Source organism: Loxodonta africana, chromosome 22 (genome assembly GCF_030014295.1).
Source record: "Loxodonta africana isolate mLoxAfr1 chromosome 22, mLoxAfr1.hap2, whole genome shotgun sequence".
Taxonomy (NCBI): domain Eukaryota; kingdom Metazoa; phylum Chordata; class Mammalia; order Proboscidea; family Elephantidae; genus Loxodonta; species Loxodonta africana.
The window spans coordinates 25,628,122-25,643,625 of NC_087363.1; the positions used below are offsets into that span (position 1 = coordinate 25,628,122).

The 15,504-nt window shown below is 46.6% G+C and overlaps 1 protein-coding gene across 8 annotated transcripts in view; it reads left to right on the forward strand.

Moving 5' to 3' along the window:
• KIF9 (kinesin family member 9) overlaps positions 1–14,273 on the forward strand; it is a 48,772-nt gene extending 34,499 nt beyond the window's left edge. For 5 of the 8 annotated variants that reach the window (XM_064274633.1, XM_064274627.1, XM_064274628.1 and 2 more), the window contains 7 exons: positions 307–440; positions 2,449–2,643; positions 4,374–4,588; positions 7,338–7,514; positions 7,809–7,924; positions 8,287–8,391; positions 9,216–9,903. In XM_064274633.1, coding sequence (XP_064130703.1) covers positions 307–440; positions 2,449–2,643; positions 4,374–4,588; positions 7,338–7,514; positions 7,809–7,924; positions 8,287–8,391; positions 9,216–9,308 — 1,035 coding nt within the window. In that variant the 3' untranslated portion in view covers positions 9,309–9,903. Of the gene's footprint in view, positions 1–306; positions 441–2,448; positions 2,644–4,373; positions 4,589–7,337; positions 7,515–7,808; positions 7,925–8,286; positions 9,911–13,651 lie in introns of those variants that run through there. The other 3 variants (XM_023547775.2, XM_064274630.1, XM_064274629.1) reach the window with 3 other exon arrangements.
• Positions 14,274–15,504: the final 1,231 nt, after the last annotated feature.

Below are 15,504 nucleotides of genomic sequence, written 5' to 3' on the forward strand. Positions count from 1 at the left end.
ATCCTTGGGGCACGGAGTGAGGCGCTGAAGCTGGGTCAGAAACAGGCCTTCAGATCCTCGGGGTGCGGAATGGGATGCTAAACCAGTGAGGGGAACTGAAGTGGAAAGTGGACATTTGGCAGGGTGGTCAGGGACACTGTCAGAGATACCCTGAAGCCAGTGGCAGCAGCCACATGGCGGTATATTGAACAAACACGCTCACCCTGAGCCTTTGGTCCACATACACTGGGGTGGGGTGTGGGCAGACCCCCAAGGGGCCCAAACACTTACCCTAACCCATGCTCGTGGGCTATCTTCTCCATCCAGGCGGGGCTCATGGATGCTGATGGCCACCTAGTGGGTGAGCCTGATGGACAGAGCTTCGGCCTGGGAGTTGCCCCTTTCTCTGCCAAACCCGGGAAGAAATCCAAGTCCAAGAAGGCATACAAAGAGCCGCTCAGGTAAGTGACCTTCTTACTGTGTTTGCTCAGCACCTGGTCCTCCTGGGCAATTGAAAGGGAGGACATGAACTGCCCGCATGTCTCAGCCACTGGGCGGTCATGGTGGATGTCACTGCTGCCAATTCCAAACAACATCTGTAGGGCCCAGACCAGGGCTGGTTCTGAACCAGCCTTAGCACAGGTGGCAGCCTCATCCTCATAGCAACCCAGAGACAGGAGTTATGGCCCCATCGTACTGATGAGGAAAGCGAGGCTCAGAGAGAAGTTACCTCCTCAGGTCATGCTGCTGATGAGTGGTACAGTCGCAATGAAAAGTCAGGGCAGCACTCCAGAATTATGTCCTCTGATACATCATGTGATCCCCCTTCAACCACCCCTCCATCATGGTCCTCTCGTGAGCCACCTAAAAACCCCAATTCATCTTTCATGCAATGTTTGTTTGCGTCAAGGTGAGAAGTGTCCAGGGTCCCTTCATGAGCCCACCTCTCTGTTCTGCACTTCTTATGTCCAAAGGTTCACCTTGGGTGAGGCATGAGAGCCTCTCTGTGTCTTCGTTTCCTCATCTCTAAAATGGCAATAATAACAGTAATAGCATCAAAGTCATTGCTATTGTTGTGAGGTTGAGTGAGTGAATGCAGTCCCTGCACACAGAAAGTTCTCGACAGAAATATGTTGTTACCATTATTATCACTTGTAAAAGGACATGGGCTGAAGCATGTTGTAGGAAACTGTCACATGCAGGGCAGGAGTTGGGTAGCAGGGGTTGTTGGATGCCCCTGGCCACCCCCTGCCTCTTCTGGAAGGGCAGTCACACCCCACCCCTCTCTGTTCTGCTGCCAGGTAATCGGTGTAAAGACAGATGGGTTGAGGCTTGGTCCCCTAAAGCACACCCGTTGCAAGAAGAAAAGAGGAGGAAACAGAGGAGAGAGCTGCGAGCATCCTCCTGTCAGCTCAGCCCTGTGCAGATGTGCCTCTCCTGAAGGGATGACACACTGAGAGGGTGGTGGCTGCTTTCCTGGGGGCTGGTGTGGCACTGAGTTAGGTGGGGACAGCAGGGCGTGGGCTGGTCAGAGCAGCAGGGCAGACCGGTCCTCCTTTACCATTTACCCACGCCCAGACCCACCCTGGGAAGGGGCTCTGCCGTCATTCCCAGGGATGCCTGTGTGACTAATACCTCAGCAGACACAGGGTCTCCTGAAAGCTGTGGCCCATCCCACAGGTCACGGGCTTTGAAGCCCCGGAGGTTGTGCCCATTCTTCCCAAATGTCTCCTGCTGAGGTTGCCGAGTAGAAGGCTCTTCATTCTGCTAAAAGGGAGAAAAATGCTCCCTACTGCTGAAAAGCTCCATGGCATAGGGTCGTACTCTGCCTTTTAACCTAGGTATGATCACAGTGGAGCCCTGGTGGCGTAGTGGTTAAGAGCTTGGCTGCTAACCAAAAGGTCGGCAGTTCGAATCCACCAGCCGCTCTTTAGAAACCCTATGGGGCAGTTCTACTCTGTCCTGTCGGGTCACTATGAGTCAGAACGGACTTGATGGCACCTAACAACAACATGATCAAGGCAGAAGCTGAAGCCCCTGAAACTATTGCCCTGAGATAATCTTTAAACCTTAAACCACCACAAATATCCCTTGAAATCTTCTTAAAATCTTTCTATATGGGATCAGACTGACAACACCAACTGGAAAGATTAGATAGGAAGCTTAGGGGACAGTGAATTTATGTTAACTGGGGAGGAACAACTTAGAAAAGTAAGGTGAGAATGGTTGTACAATTAAAAGAATGTTATCAATGTCACGGAATTGTACATGTAGGAGTTGTTGAGTTGGTGTATGTTCTGCTGTATATAGTCTCAACAACAACAAAAATAAAGTAAATTATAAAAAAAAAAAAACAGAGGTGTGGGGCTCCTGGTGTAGTGAGGGCTGAGGAAGGTCACTCTTGTACGGCATCTGAGATACCTCACTGCCCATGGCTGAGCCTGGGGGCTTCCTTGCCTTCTCCTCCAGCACGTCATCAAGAAAGGAAGGTGCCAGCAGCCCTGGGAGTGTCAAGGACATGGAGACAATTTCCATCTCCAAGACCCAGCTGATCCCATCTGCCAAGGATGGGGAGGTCAAAGACATACTTCTACGAGACCGGGAGACCTCCAGCATCGAGCCCCTCCCCTCGGACTCCCCAAAGGAGGATTTACGTCCACCCAGGTGACAGTCTAATATTAGCTCCTGCACCAGATTAGCCAAAATCAGAGTATGATTCTCAACATGGAAAGAGTGGCTACAGAGAGATAAGAAATAAAACAGGGCCCATCAGCTGCTCCCTGGGAGAAAGACGTGGCAGTCTGCTTCCATAAAGATTACAGCCTTGGAAACCCTATGGGGCAGTCCTACTCTGCCCTGTAGGGCTGCTATAAGTCGGAATCGACCCTATGGCAGTAAGGAGGTGGGGGAGGGGCAAAGACTGGGAGCACAATCCCAAAAGAAGAGACATGATGGTTTTCACACATAAAAAAGGGTCCCCCCTCAGGAGTGATCAAATATATATGATTAAACGTGGAATCATTTTTAGACATTCCAAACAGCAAAGATTTGAATAATTGAATTCATATATTTTAAAATAAGTAATACATCCAAAAGGTACAAAATTCTCAAGGTGTGAAAGGGTGCAAACCTCTCCCTGACCCCGCTTTTTCTAGCCACCCAGTTCCGCTCCCTGATAAGTCCGTAATTCAGTATTTAGGATTCTATCCTAAGGAAATAATTAGAGATGTGGACAAAGATTTATGCTAAAAGCTGTTTGTTGCCTTATTAATTACAAAAGCAAAAAAAAAATTTTTTTTTCCTAATATCCTACATTAGGGACAGAGTGAGGTGAATTATTCTCTCTGCCCTTGGAGTGTGCGGGGATGTACATCATTGGCTTTCCCAGCCTGTGAACATTTCCGAGTATCAGAGAAGCTGAGAGGATTGTATAGTGAACACACATATACCAAAAGTCTCCTTGATTCTACAACTAACATGTTACTACACTTGTTTTGGGAGTCCCTGGCTTGTGCAAACAAACCGAAAATTGGTGGTTTGAATCCACCCAGAGACCCCTCAGAAGAAAGGCCTGGCGATCTACCTCTAAAAAATCAGCCATTGAAAACCCTATGGAGCATGGTTCTACTCTGACACACATGGGGTTGTCATGAGTTGGAGTTAATGGCAGCTGGGTTTATACCTGCTTCATCATATGTCTGGAGCCCTGGTGGTGCAGTGGTTAAGCATTTGGCTGCCAAAAGGTCGGCAGTTCGAATCCACCAGCCTCTCCTCGGAAACCCTATGGGGCAGTTCTACTCTGTCCTATAGGGTCTCTATGAGTCAGAATCAACTCAACAGCAGTGGGATTTTCATCATATGTCTGTCTGTCTGTCTTTCCATCCACCCATCTTATTTTTTGGACCCATCTTATTTAACATTTCAACGTAAATTGCAGACATCGGTCTACTTGCCTCACTGCCCCAGTACTTCACCCTACGTCTTATTATTTAGAGTTTTCAAAGAGTTTTTAATAGTACAAAAGAATATTTCTGTGAAAGAAGATGCAAAGTTATGTATAGTGCATGGCCTCAACCATTTAAAAATATATTGAAGAATTCCTGGAAGAAGTTAAACTAAAGTGTGATTGTCAATAGATAGTGAGTGGTTTTTGTCTTATTTTGCTTTCTGTTCCTTATACTTTTCCTGCTGCGCATGTGTCCCTTTGTGTGCTGAGTAAAACAGAGATGAAGAAATGACTCCCAAACAATTTAGCTTCTATCTCGGGTAGGGGGTGCCCAGGACTCCTGGCCTCCTGTCCACAGGAGGCCCAAAGAAGGAAGGTGAAGTGCCCCGTGGCTCCAAGGTAGCTGTCCCATTTTTCTCTCTTCCTCGATCTCCCGCTCTGTCTCCAGGCCCAGCACCCCACCCTCTAAGCCTGTGGCCTTCGAGGAGTTTAAGAACGAGCGAGGTAGTGAAATCAACCGCATCTTTAAAGAAAACAAATCCATCCTGAATGAACGGAGGAGAAGGGCCAGTGAGACCACGCAACGCATCAATGCCATCAAGCGGGAGATTGATGTGACCACGGAGGCACTAAATTTTCAGAAGTCACTACGGGAGAAGCAAGGTGAGTGTGATGGGAGGATGGCAAGGGATTTGTGGGATGTCTGAGTCATCCTGCTCCAAATGGGCCAGCCTTGGGTACTGGAGGACCAAGACAGGTGATGGGGTACAGCCTTCACCCATGGGTCATCACCCCACTAGGCTCTGGCCCAGCCCTGGGGAGCCACAGAGTCCATGTCCATCAGCCACCCTCTCTGCCTTTAGGTCCCCCATTACTACATTATCTCAGACCTAGGTGCTGGGCCTGATAGGTGCTGCTGTCCATGGAGAAACAGGTCCTTGATCCTGCAGAGGTTTCCCCAGGGAGATGGATGGCTGATGACCCCCACATGGTCCCAGGGAACTCACCTCTGCCTGAGTCCTGGTATGATCTCCTCACTGCCCGTGGTGGTCAGATTGGGGTAGGGTGCTGATCAGGACATTGAGAGTCTGAGAAGGGAAGTGAGAATGTAGATACGAGAGTGCCAAGGGACTAAAACTACTAAACCCCTGACACCTGCATGGACCTGGCAAGGTCTCCTGTCTTAGGGCAGGCGGTGTGGGGAGACCCAGGCTTGGAAAGCAGGGACCCCCTCCATGGGGAGCTCAACCGATTGTCCTCCTCCCAGTGGCGGGCATGCCCATGCCTACACTCTGGGCCAAGGACCCTCAAGCTTGAGCATGTAGAGGACTCATCTGGGAGGGCTGGTCAAGCGCAGATTCCTAGGCTCCAGCCAGTGGTTCCGACTCAGAGATCTGGAGCCAGACCCAAATCTGCATTTAATGAGTGACTGTCCGACTCTGAGACAGAACCAGAGGCTGCACTCTTGTCCACATCCCCAACTTAGTCCTACCATCTTTTTCCAGACAGACACAGCATAGATTACAGGGCTTCTCTAGCTGAGTGACAACCCCATTCCAGGCCAGCTTTCCTGAGCATACTCACTGATCGCCGGGGGCACCTCCGGAAACTCTTGGTTTATTCCTTCAGATCAGATGTTTTCAGCTCACTCACAGAGGAACACTTTTACTCATTTCCTTTTCCAAGGGCAACCTTATTTTCAAATTCTTGGGGCCACTCTGCGCACACCCTACGGAACATCCATGACACACTATTCCAGATGGCAAGGGGTCTGGGAAACGGCAGAAGGCTTGTGACGGAGGCTCCAGACAAGCCTCCACCGGGAACCTCTAGGGAGGGGACACAGTGAAGGTCTTACAGGACCACTAGGCACTTCTTTGACTCCTCTGCCTACAGCCTCCTGAACATGCAACCCTCATTATGTATTTACTTTTTTAAATGACATACGTGCACTGTTTTGCTGACATCTCACTCACTCCCAAATATAACCCAAAATAGACAGCTTCAAAAGATGAGATGAAGAGGAAATAAATAGTATTTTTTTAATTAAAAAAAAAATTTTATCAATTTGTACCAAAAAACATTTTTGGTCTTTCCTCCAAAAGGCACTGGTTGTTTAAATCCCACCTTTATCTGGAGGGAACAGATTAAAAAATTCATTTTGTGAAATAACTGCCAGATACTATATGACTGACAGCTACTTGTAGGCCCAGAAAGATTGGGAAATTTGGACCATTAGTCTTTTGTAAAAGAAAAATATGCAACGTCATCTTGAAGTTCAACTCTCTTAAGTTTTTCTTTTGGAGACAATCAGAGGACCTCTGGGTAGTACAAAAGATGTTCCTAGTCACTCCGCAACACAAAACAGAGTAAAGACTACTTGGTAAAGGATTTACGCTTATCACGGTAGCCACACAGGGATGTCCCAGAGCACACAGACCACAGCAGGTTGCTCACGTTGAAGGTGAGGGCCCTGGTGAGGGCAACTCTGTACCCCCCATTCTAGATGGGGGTCCTAACCCCTTCATGGTATCAGTGACACTTAACATGCCTTACTTTTCCCCATAAACATCAATGGGAGTGCTAATGTTTTCCTCTGCTCCTGGGGGCTGCCTTGTGCGCACACCCCTCAGGTCACACCCAGGACTCACTCAACGGCGGTCCTGGGTGCTGGGAGTTCCTGCCTGGGGAGATAGATATAACGCCTTTGCTGAGCTTTTGAGGTGCTGTGACCAGTGAATAGCTGGTTGAGTGGCTCTGCAGCCTTTGTTATCTTTCTCAACCCAGCACCACTTGCCAAACAACTGACAAGCCTTAGAAAGGTCTGTGCCAAGAGACTATGGGTAGGGGAAATGGATAATAGCACAACTCCCCTCACCCCGAGAGCGCTCTGACAGTTCCACAGGGTGGTAGAGATGTCTGATCATCTAACAAGAAGGCAGCTGGTAAATGTTGGAATCATCAAGAAGATAATTTGTGATGTAGATTTACATCCACTGTCATTACTGATGAACCTTGCCCCCGGTGCCTTGTGGTGTTAGCCAGTGATGTCAACTCATGGATATAATTTATAAAAACAAAGTAAATATTCATGGAATAGGGGTGCTTGCTGCATATTTTTGACTCATGGGGTGCAAAGTCAAAGTAAGTGTAGAACACAGGTCATCTCTACCCTTTCCTCTACCCACCCCTCCTATTTGCCCTAAAATGCCAGGGTGAGACCTCTGATCTGAGGCCAGGACATGTCTCATGGGGTGCGTCCTGGCGGCCCAGCCTCCCCTCATGCTGTGCCCACCTTCCTGCGGGCTCCTGTCTTCGTGCTTTACCAACCCTGTCCCCTTTCCTGAATCCCTTCCTCCCCCGACCCCAGGGGAGCATCTCCTCACTCCCTACCTCCTGCGTCCTCCCGCAGGTGAGTATGAGAACAAGGGGCTGATGATCATTGATGAGGAGGAATTCCTCCTGATCCTGAAGCTCAAAGACCTCAAGAAGCAGTACCGCGGCGAGTACCAGGACCTGCGCGACCTCAGGGCTGAGATCCAGTACTGCCAGCGCCTGGTGGATCAGTGTCGCCACCGCCTGCTCACAGGTGCTCCAGTTGGGAAGGTTGGCTGACTACCTGAGGCCTAGGGAGGCCTGGGGCAGGGCCACAGCCCAGATTCAGGAAGTGGCTTCGGAGCCTCTCTCTGGCAGGAGCAGGGGCTGGCCAGGGGCTTCAGACGTATGGTTTCCAGCACTGTGAGGACTGGAGACAGAAATGGGGACAGGGTGAGACTCGGGCAGCAAGTGAACAAGGGCAACACACAGACAGGCACACATAGCATTTGCCTGCTTCCTCAGGGTCTTCCCTGCCTCTCACAGTGCTCTCCCCACCTTCGTGCAGAATTTGACATCTGGTACAACGAGTCCTTCGTCATCCCTGAGGATATGCAGGTGGCACTGAAGCCATGTGGCAGCATCCGGCCAGGCATGGTTCCTGTCAACAGGATCGTGTCTCTGGTGAGCAGCACGAGGGTAGGGGCAGGGGCAATGGATTAGCACACGGCAGTGGGCAGTGCCCCCTGCCCTCTGTGCTCACCATGAACGTAGTACTCGGGGTGCTCTCAGCCTCTCCCAGGGCTAACCCTGGCAGGTGGGCAGGTACAGACCTCTCCCAGGTATCGAGAGGTAGGGGCAGCACAGCAAGCACCATTCTTTCTGCTGCTACCCTTTTGGGGTGGCTCATCCTGCCCAGGTGGCAGTGATAGGGTATCTGTGGGGACAAGCAAACATGGGGCCGGGAGGTATTCATTGTGAGCTGCCCTGGGTGGGGGTTTGCACACCAAGGCTGAAGGGACTGTGGTTGGTTTGGGCCTCCCCAGGGAGAAGATGACCAGGATAGATTCAACCAGCTGCAGCAGACAGTGCTGCCTGAGGGCCCTGACTCCATCTCCTTCTACAATGCTAAAGTCAAGACAGAACAGAAGGTAACTCAGGAGGTCCATGTCTCCTGGAGAGCAGAGACCTCATTACCAGCACACTCAGGGTCACACTTGCTACTTTAGACAGGGGAAGGAGGAATGGTCCCAGTCCAAGGAGAGCCAGACTCACCACCCATGATCTATGGGTACCCTCTGCCAACTCTGTAGTCCTGGGACTGGGCTGGACCCAGAAGGGGCCCTGGCACTCAGGGACAACTGGAAAGTCTGCTCCAAGGAAGCAATGGACAAGGAAGCAGGTCTGTGGGGGACCAGCAGCCCAGACACCATGACCAACTGCCTAACTCCCTATCAGCCCTGAGCCCGTCATCGCCCATTATCTCCCTGACTTCCCCAGACCTCCAATGCCCACCTGCCTTCTGAAGGCAGAGAGAAACCAGGGCACAGTGCCCTGCCTGTGGGACAAGAGCTTCACTGGACTACATTGTGTGTCTCAGTCACTCTCAAGGAGGGACTTCCTCAAAGGCATATTCTTAGGCTTCAGGAACAGTTGTCCCCAGGGCAGGATGGTTTGCAGAAAACGTTAACGTGAGGTGGAATTCTAAGAGGAGTGAACGTGCACTAAGGAGAATGACAGGCAAGCATAACTCGAGGGGGCGGGGGGGCTGAAGTGGGCATGGGATGCCTCAGGATGCCCTGGACATCACAGTCGCATCATCCAGAAAAAACAGTTATTTGGGAACAGCAAGGGAATAGCAAGCAACACGCTTCATCCTTGCTCCAGAACCGCCCTTCATAATGTCTTTCACGCCTCTGCAAGGTTGGGCATCATTCTTTGGTCATCTTGCATCCTGGCTCCTGTTCCCATCCAGGCCTTGGATATCTCCACGGGGCAATGTGGGGCTGCCTCCCCTTTGCTTCCACCTGGACTTACCCCCAGCTGTGAGGCCCACCAGGACTTCTGACATCTCACGGACCTGTGGACCATGGTTGATGACTCCTGGCCATGCTAACTTTCCTGCCTATTCTCTGAACTTCCTTTCCCATCACCATCCCTGAGAGGATGAGTGAGGTCACTTTTCTGAAGGCCCTTGCCTCGTCCCTTTTAGGATCTGGTCAATAGCACCTGTCTCTATAGAGTTGCCTATTCTGGATATTTCATATAAATGCAGTCATACCACATATGGCCTTTTGTGTCTACTTCTTTCATTTGGCATAATGTTTTCAAAGTTCATCCATACTGTAGCATATTAGCAGAACTTTATTCTTTTTTATGTCCAAAACAGCATTCCATCGTATGAATATACTACATTTTGTTTATCTATTTATCTGTTGATAGACACTTGGTTTGTTTCCACCTTTTGATATTATGAATAATCCTGTATTAACATTTGAGTCCAAGTTTTTGTGTGAACATATATTTTTATTTCTCTTTGAGTATATACCTAGGAGTGGAATAGTTGGGTCATATGGTAATTCTATGTTAAACTTTTTTTTTTTAATGTTTAACTTTTTGAGGAACTGTTTCCTGCAGCAGCTACACCATTTTACATTCTCACCAGTAACGCAGAAGGGTTCCAATTTATCCACATCCTTGCGAACACTTATAATTTCCTTTTTTTTTTTTTTTTTTATTATAACCATCCTGGTAGATATAAAGTGGTATTTCATTGTGGTTTTAATTTGCATTTCCCTAATGACTAATGATATTTAGCATCTTTTCATGTGCTTATTGGCAATTGTATATCTTCTTTGGAGAAATGCCTATTCAAGTCCTTTGACCATTTTTTAATTGAGCTGCTTCTCTTTTTGGTGTTCAATTGTAGCTGTTGTTTATATTCTGGATAATAGACTCTTATCAGATACATGATTTGCATATATTTTCTCACATTCTGTGGACCAACTCATACCTCTCTTGATAGCGTCCCTTGATACACAAAAATGTTAAATACTAATGAAGTCTAATTTATCTATTTTGTCTTTTCTTGCCTATGCTTTTGGTGTTAGATCTAAGAAACCTTGTCATATTCGCAGTCATAAAGGTTTTCCTCTATGTTTTTCCTGTGAGTTTTATAGTTTTATCTCTTAAATTAAGGTCTCTTATTCATTTTGAGTTAATTTTTGTATATAGTGTGCACTAGTAGTCCAACTTCATTCTTTTGTATGTGGGTATCCAGTTGTCCTAGCACAATTTGTTGAAAAGACTTGTTTTTTCCCCATGGAATTTTCATAGCACCCTTGTTGAAAATCAATTGACCGTAAGTGTGAGGGCTAATTTCTGGATTCTCAATTCTATTCCATTGCCTATATGTTTATCCTTTTGCCAGTACCACACCACCTTGATTATTGTAACTTTGTAGAAAGTTTTGAAATCAGGCAGTGTGAGTCTTCCAATTTTGTTCTGTTTCAAGATGGTTTTAGCTATTCTGCATCCATTGCATTTTCATATAAATTTTAGGATCAGCTTATCAATTTATGCAAAGAAGCCAGCTGGGATTTTGATTGGAATTGTGTTGAATCTATAGATCTGTTTAGGGAGTATTGCCATCTTAACAATATTAAGTCCTCCAATCCATCAACACAGGATATCTTTCCATTTATTTGTTGTTGTTGTTGTTAGGTGCTGTCGAATTGATTCCAACTCATAGCAACCCTGCGTACAACAGGATGAAACGCTGCCAGTTCTGCACCATACTCACAATCATTGCTATGTTTGAGCCCATTCTTGCAGCCACTGTGTCAGTCCATCTCACTGAGGGTCTTCTGCCTTTTCACTGACTCTCTACTTTACCAAGCATGATGTCTTTCTCCAGGGACTGGTCCCTCCTAATAACATGTCCAAAGTAAGTGAGACAAAGTCTCGCAATCCTCACTTCTAAGGAGCATCCTGGTTGTACTTCTTCCAAGACAAATTTGTTCCTTCTTCTGGCAGTTCGTGGTGTATTCAGTATTTTTTGCCAACACCACAATTTAAATGCACCAATTCTTCTTTGCCCTTTCTTATGCACTGTGCAGCTTTCACATGCATATGAGGCAATTGAAAATACCGTGGCTTGGGTCAGGTGCACCTTAGTCCTCAAAGTGACATCTTTGCTCTTTAACATTTTAAAGAGGTCTTTTGCAGCAGATTTGTTTGATGCAATATGTTGTTTTGCATCATGGGCGTTGATTGTGCATCCAAGTAAAATGAAATCCTTGAAAACTTCAATATTGTCTCCATTTATCATGATGTTGCTTATTGGTCCAGCTTTGAGGATTTTTGTTTTCTTTATGTTGAGGTGTAATCCATACTTCATCAGTAAGTGGTTCAAGTCCTCTCCACTTTCAGCAAGCAAGGTTTTGTCATCTGCATGTCACAGGTTGTTAATTTCTTCCTCCAAGCCTAATGTTGCGTTCTTCTTTGAATAGTCCAGCTTCTCGGATTATTTACTCCATTTATTTAGGTCTTCTTTAATTTCTTTCAACAATGTTTTGGAGTTTTCAGAGTATAAATTTTACACAGTTTTTGTTAAATTTATTCCTATGTGTTTTATTCTTTTTAATGGTATTGTAACCAGGATTATTTTCTTAATTTTTTGAGTGTTCATGCAAGAGTATAGAAAGAAAATTGATTTTTGTATATTGATCTTATATCCTGCAACCTTGCTGACCTCGTGTGTTAATTCTAATAGTTTTTTAGTGGATTCCTTAGGGTTTTTTCTATATACAAGATCATGTTGGAAACGCTGGTGGAGTGGTGGTTAAGTGCTATGGCTGTTAACCAAAGGGTCGGCAGTTCGAATCCACCAGGTGCTCCATGGAAACTCTATGGGGCAGTTCTACTCCGTCCTATAGGGTTGCTATGAGTCGGAATTGACTTGACAGCACTGGGTACTGGGGTAAGATCATGTTATATGCAAATAGCAATAGTTGTACTTTTTTTTGTCTTTTCAATCTAGATGCCTTTTCTTTTTTCTTTCTTTTTTCCTCCTAGTCTCTCTGGCTAGAACCTCCAGTATGATGTTGAATAGAAGTGGTAAGAGTGGACAGCTTTGTTTTGTTCCTGATTTTAGGGGAGAGGCATTCAGTTTTTCACCATGAAGTGTAATGTTAGCTGTGGGTTTTTTGTAGATGTCCTTTTTCATGTTGAGGAGTTTCCCGTTTATTCTTAGTTTGTTGAGTATCTTTATCATGAAGGGGTATTAGAGTCATTATCTTTTTGAATACTCCCTTTCTTTTTCTTTGTATTTTCTCTCCTGGGACCCTGATTAAATATGTGTTAGACTTTCTCATTCTGTCCTCTTTAGCTCTTAAAATCTCTTTCATTTCTTCCAGCTCTTCATCTCTCTATGCTATAGTCTGGGTAATTTTTTCAGATTTCTTTTCCAGTTTATTAATGCACTCTTCAGATGTATCTAATCAGCTATGCCTAGAAATTCTATTTGGTTTTCTTTCAAATATGCTTCATCATTTTTGATAAAGTCTTATTACATGCTCTTTTGAGTCCATCTTGTATTTATTTAAACTTTTCATGTATGTTTTCGTGTCTTTTTCTGGGCTCAAAATCTGTTTCCTGTTTTGCTGAATTTCTCTTATGGTGGCTTTTGTACTTGTATATTTATTGTGAGCTCATATTCAATTGGACTTAATCTATAGGAATCCTGAGTGCATAAGTTGAAATTATTTTCCTTCAGAAAGGCTTTTCAGTTACTTTTGCAGCTAGCCATGGGACACTACCAGCCCAGTACCATTTTAACCCCCTTCAAGGATTCCAGCTTAATATGGGAGCTTCAGTTTTGGTTCCCCCACCTTATGGGGAATCTAGGATTCTTCTGCACATTACAGGCTGGTTTGGGCATTTGTCTGCTTACTGCTCATTGTTTCTGTTTCAGCTTACTTTTTCCAAGAGCCTAGCAATGCATTAAAAGGGCAGATTCATGAACATTTATTTGACTTGCAGAGGGAGAGCCCTTCAGAGTACCTGTGTCCCCACCCACTGGAGATAGAACCCTCTTCTTTTCTTTTTGAATCTAATTCTTGTCAGAAACTTTCAGGTAGGCCCTTGAAACATGCATACCTCCTTTTAAATATGCCTGCCACAACCATTTTAAAACAGTTTTATACACTTTCTTTTAGATGAAATAATGAAAGGGATTAAATGGAATGCAATTTCTCACAGAATTGGGGCTCGTCAGAGGGAATCCTTTTCCAAAAACTGTGATGTTTGCAGGAAGAATGATGGGGTGGATGTGAGTGGCATGGGTTCTGAGTCCTCACTAAGTCCACACCTCCTAATCAACTCCTGTTTTCTCCTCTTTTCTGTGTCCAGCATAATTACTTGAAAACCACAATGAGCCTCCAGTCGGCACATAGAAAATAGGGTCAAGACCCCCAATTCCAACCTGCTCTAGTGGAGCTGCTGAACCATCTACCCAGAGCGCCAGCCACCCTGTCCAAGGCTGAAACCTAGCTGACAGAACACACAACAGCCTGCCTGCCAGGACCACCCTCCAAAGGACACCCTGCTCACCGTCACAAAACACTGCTGGTCTCAATTCTCTGTCTTGTATGCAGAGACAGGATAAAACAGCTTTCTAGTTTGGACTTCTAGTGCTCATCCAATGGCTTTGTTTTCATTCCTGTCTGGGAGGACATCTGTATATGTTTGGAATAGTAGGAAAATAAAAAAGTGGCTAAGTCAGGCTCCTCTAGCACGCCTTTGTCCCACTGGCCAGCCTCTTTCCTCTCCTTGCTGAACGTCTTAGGTGAGTTTGGCCTGAGGCGCCCTGGTTCTTACAGCTTCCTTAGACCATGAGTCCTCTTGGGGCATCCTCTCTGTGCCCCTGAGCCAGTGGAGGTAGGAGGAGGCCCTCCTTCTTCTGCCAGCAGGAGAAGATTGGGTCCAGCCACTATTCTCAGAAGGCATGAGGCAGAACTGGGTCCATTGTAACAGAGAATGAGTGAGCAGCTTCTGGGGGACGTGCCTCTGTATGTTACCAGGACACTGCAGCCTTCCCTACCTAACATGTGTGTCAGGGCAGTGTCTGTCTGTCTCTCTGTGTGTGTATAGGCTGCAGACAAGCACAAGTGAAAGTAGCCAGTTTACCCCGGACAAGATCAGGGATTACACTATTAGGGTCGAGCAGGGAAGAGAGGACCTTGCTCTCTAGTCAAGTTCTCAGGCTGCAGTCTTATCCCCTTAGTGGTTGTACCAAAGGTAAAGAGTTCACTGCTCTGCTCAGAGAACAAACTCAGGCCCTGTCGGGGCTTCCAGGCTGACCCACATGTTTCTGGGTTGGGAAACTCAGTTTCCACTGAGTGAAGAGTTTCAGAGCTTCTTCAGAATCTTTCCTCTCATACCCACTTCTGTACAGGTGTGCCAAGGTCTTGGCCTTGCACTCTGTGAGCACTCCCTTCATCTGATACCACCTCAACAAGTCCTTGATGTTGCTGTGATGGGAGCCAACAGATAGGGGTCCTAACGACCCCGCCATTGGGAGTGATGAGAGAAGAATCCAGATCATATCTGACGGATGACATATGGCTCTGGGACAACTTTATGCAAGGAAAGATGAAGAAAACAGTTCTTACCTGGAGAGGAAGAGGAATGGGGCAGAGGCCCACGTGGGGCCGCCAGGTGGAAGGGAAGCAAGGGAATTTGATTTGTGTGGTCCTCGAATCTGGACGTAGATGAGCTGGACCAGATGTTTTCCTAAAAAGTATAAATGGCTAAATGGCAGACTTTTGTCTCAGGATAGGAAGAGGCTTAAAATGAGAGCATTCCCACCATCGAGTTAGCAGAGAGAGCCCCACTGCTGGAGGCTGTCTAGCAAGCAGTTTGCAGAATGCTTTCTGCACCCAGTGGAAAGTTGAACTGATGGCATCCATCCACCTGAAGACCCTGTGATTCTGTTTTTCAGCTCATCAATGAGCAGATGGATGTGGGTTTTGTTAGAGAAAACAGAATGGTTTTGCTTGAGGTCTACTTCCTCCCCCTTCCCCAGCACCCTCTCTTTCACTGGCTGATATGTGATGGTTCTTAAACAGCTTTTAGAGACTCTTAGTACACTACACCAAGGCTTCCCCAAGCAACTTTGAAAGCCCCCAGCTTCATTTTCCCAGATGACACACAGTGACTCTCACTGACCAGCATTAATGGTGTGCACTCGACTTTGTTGGTCA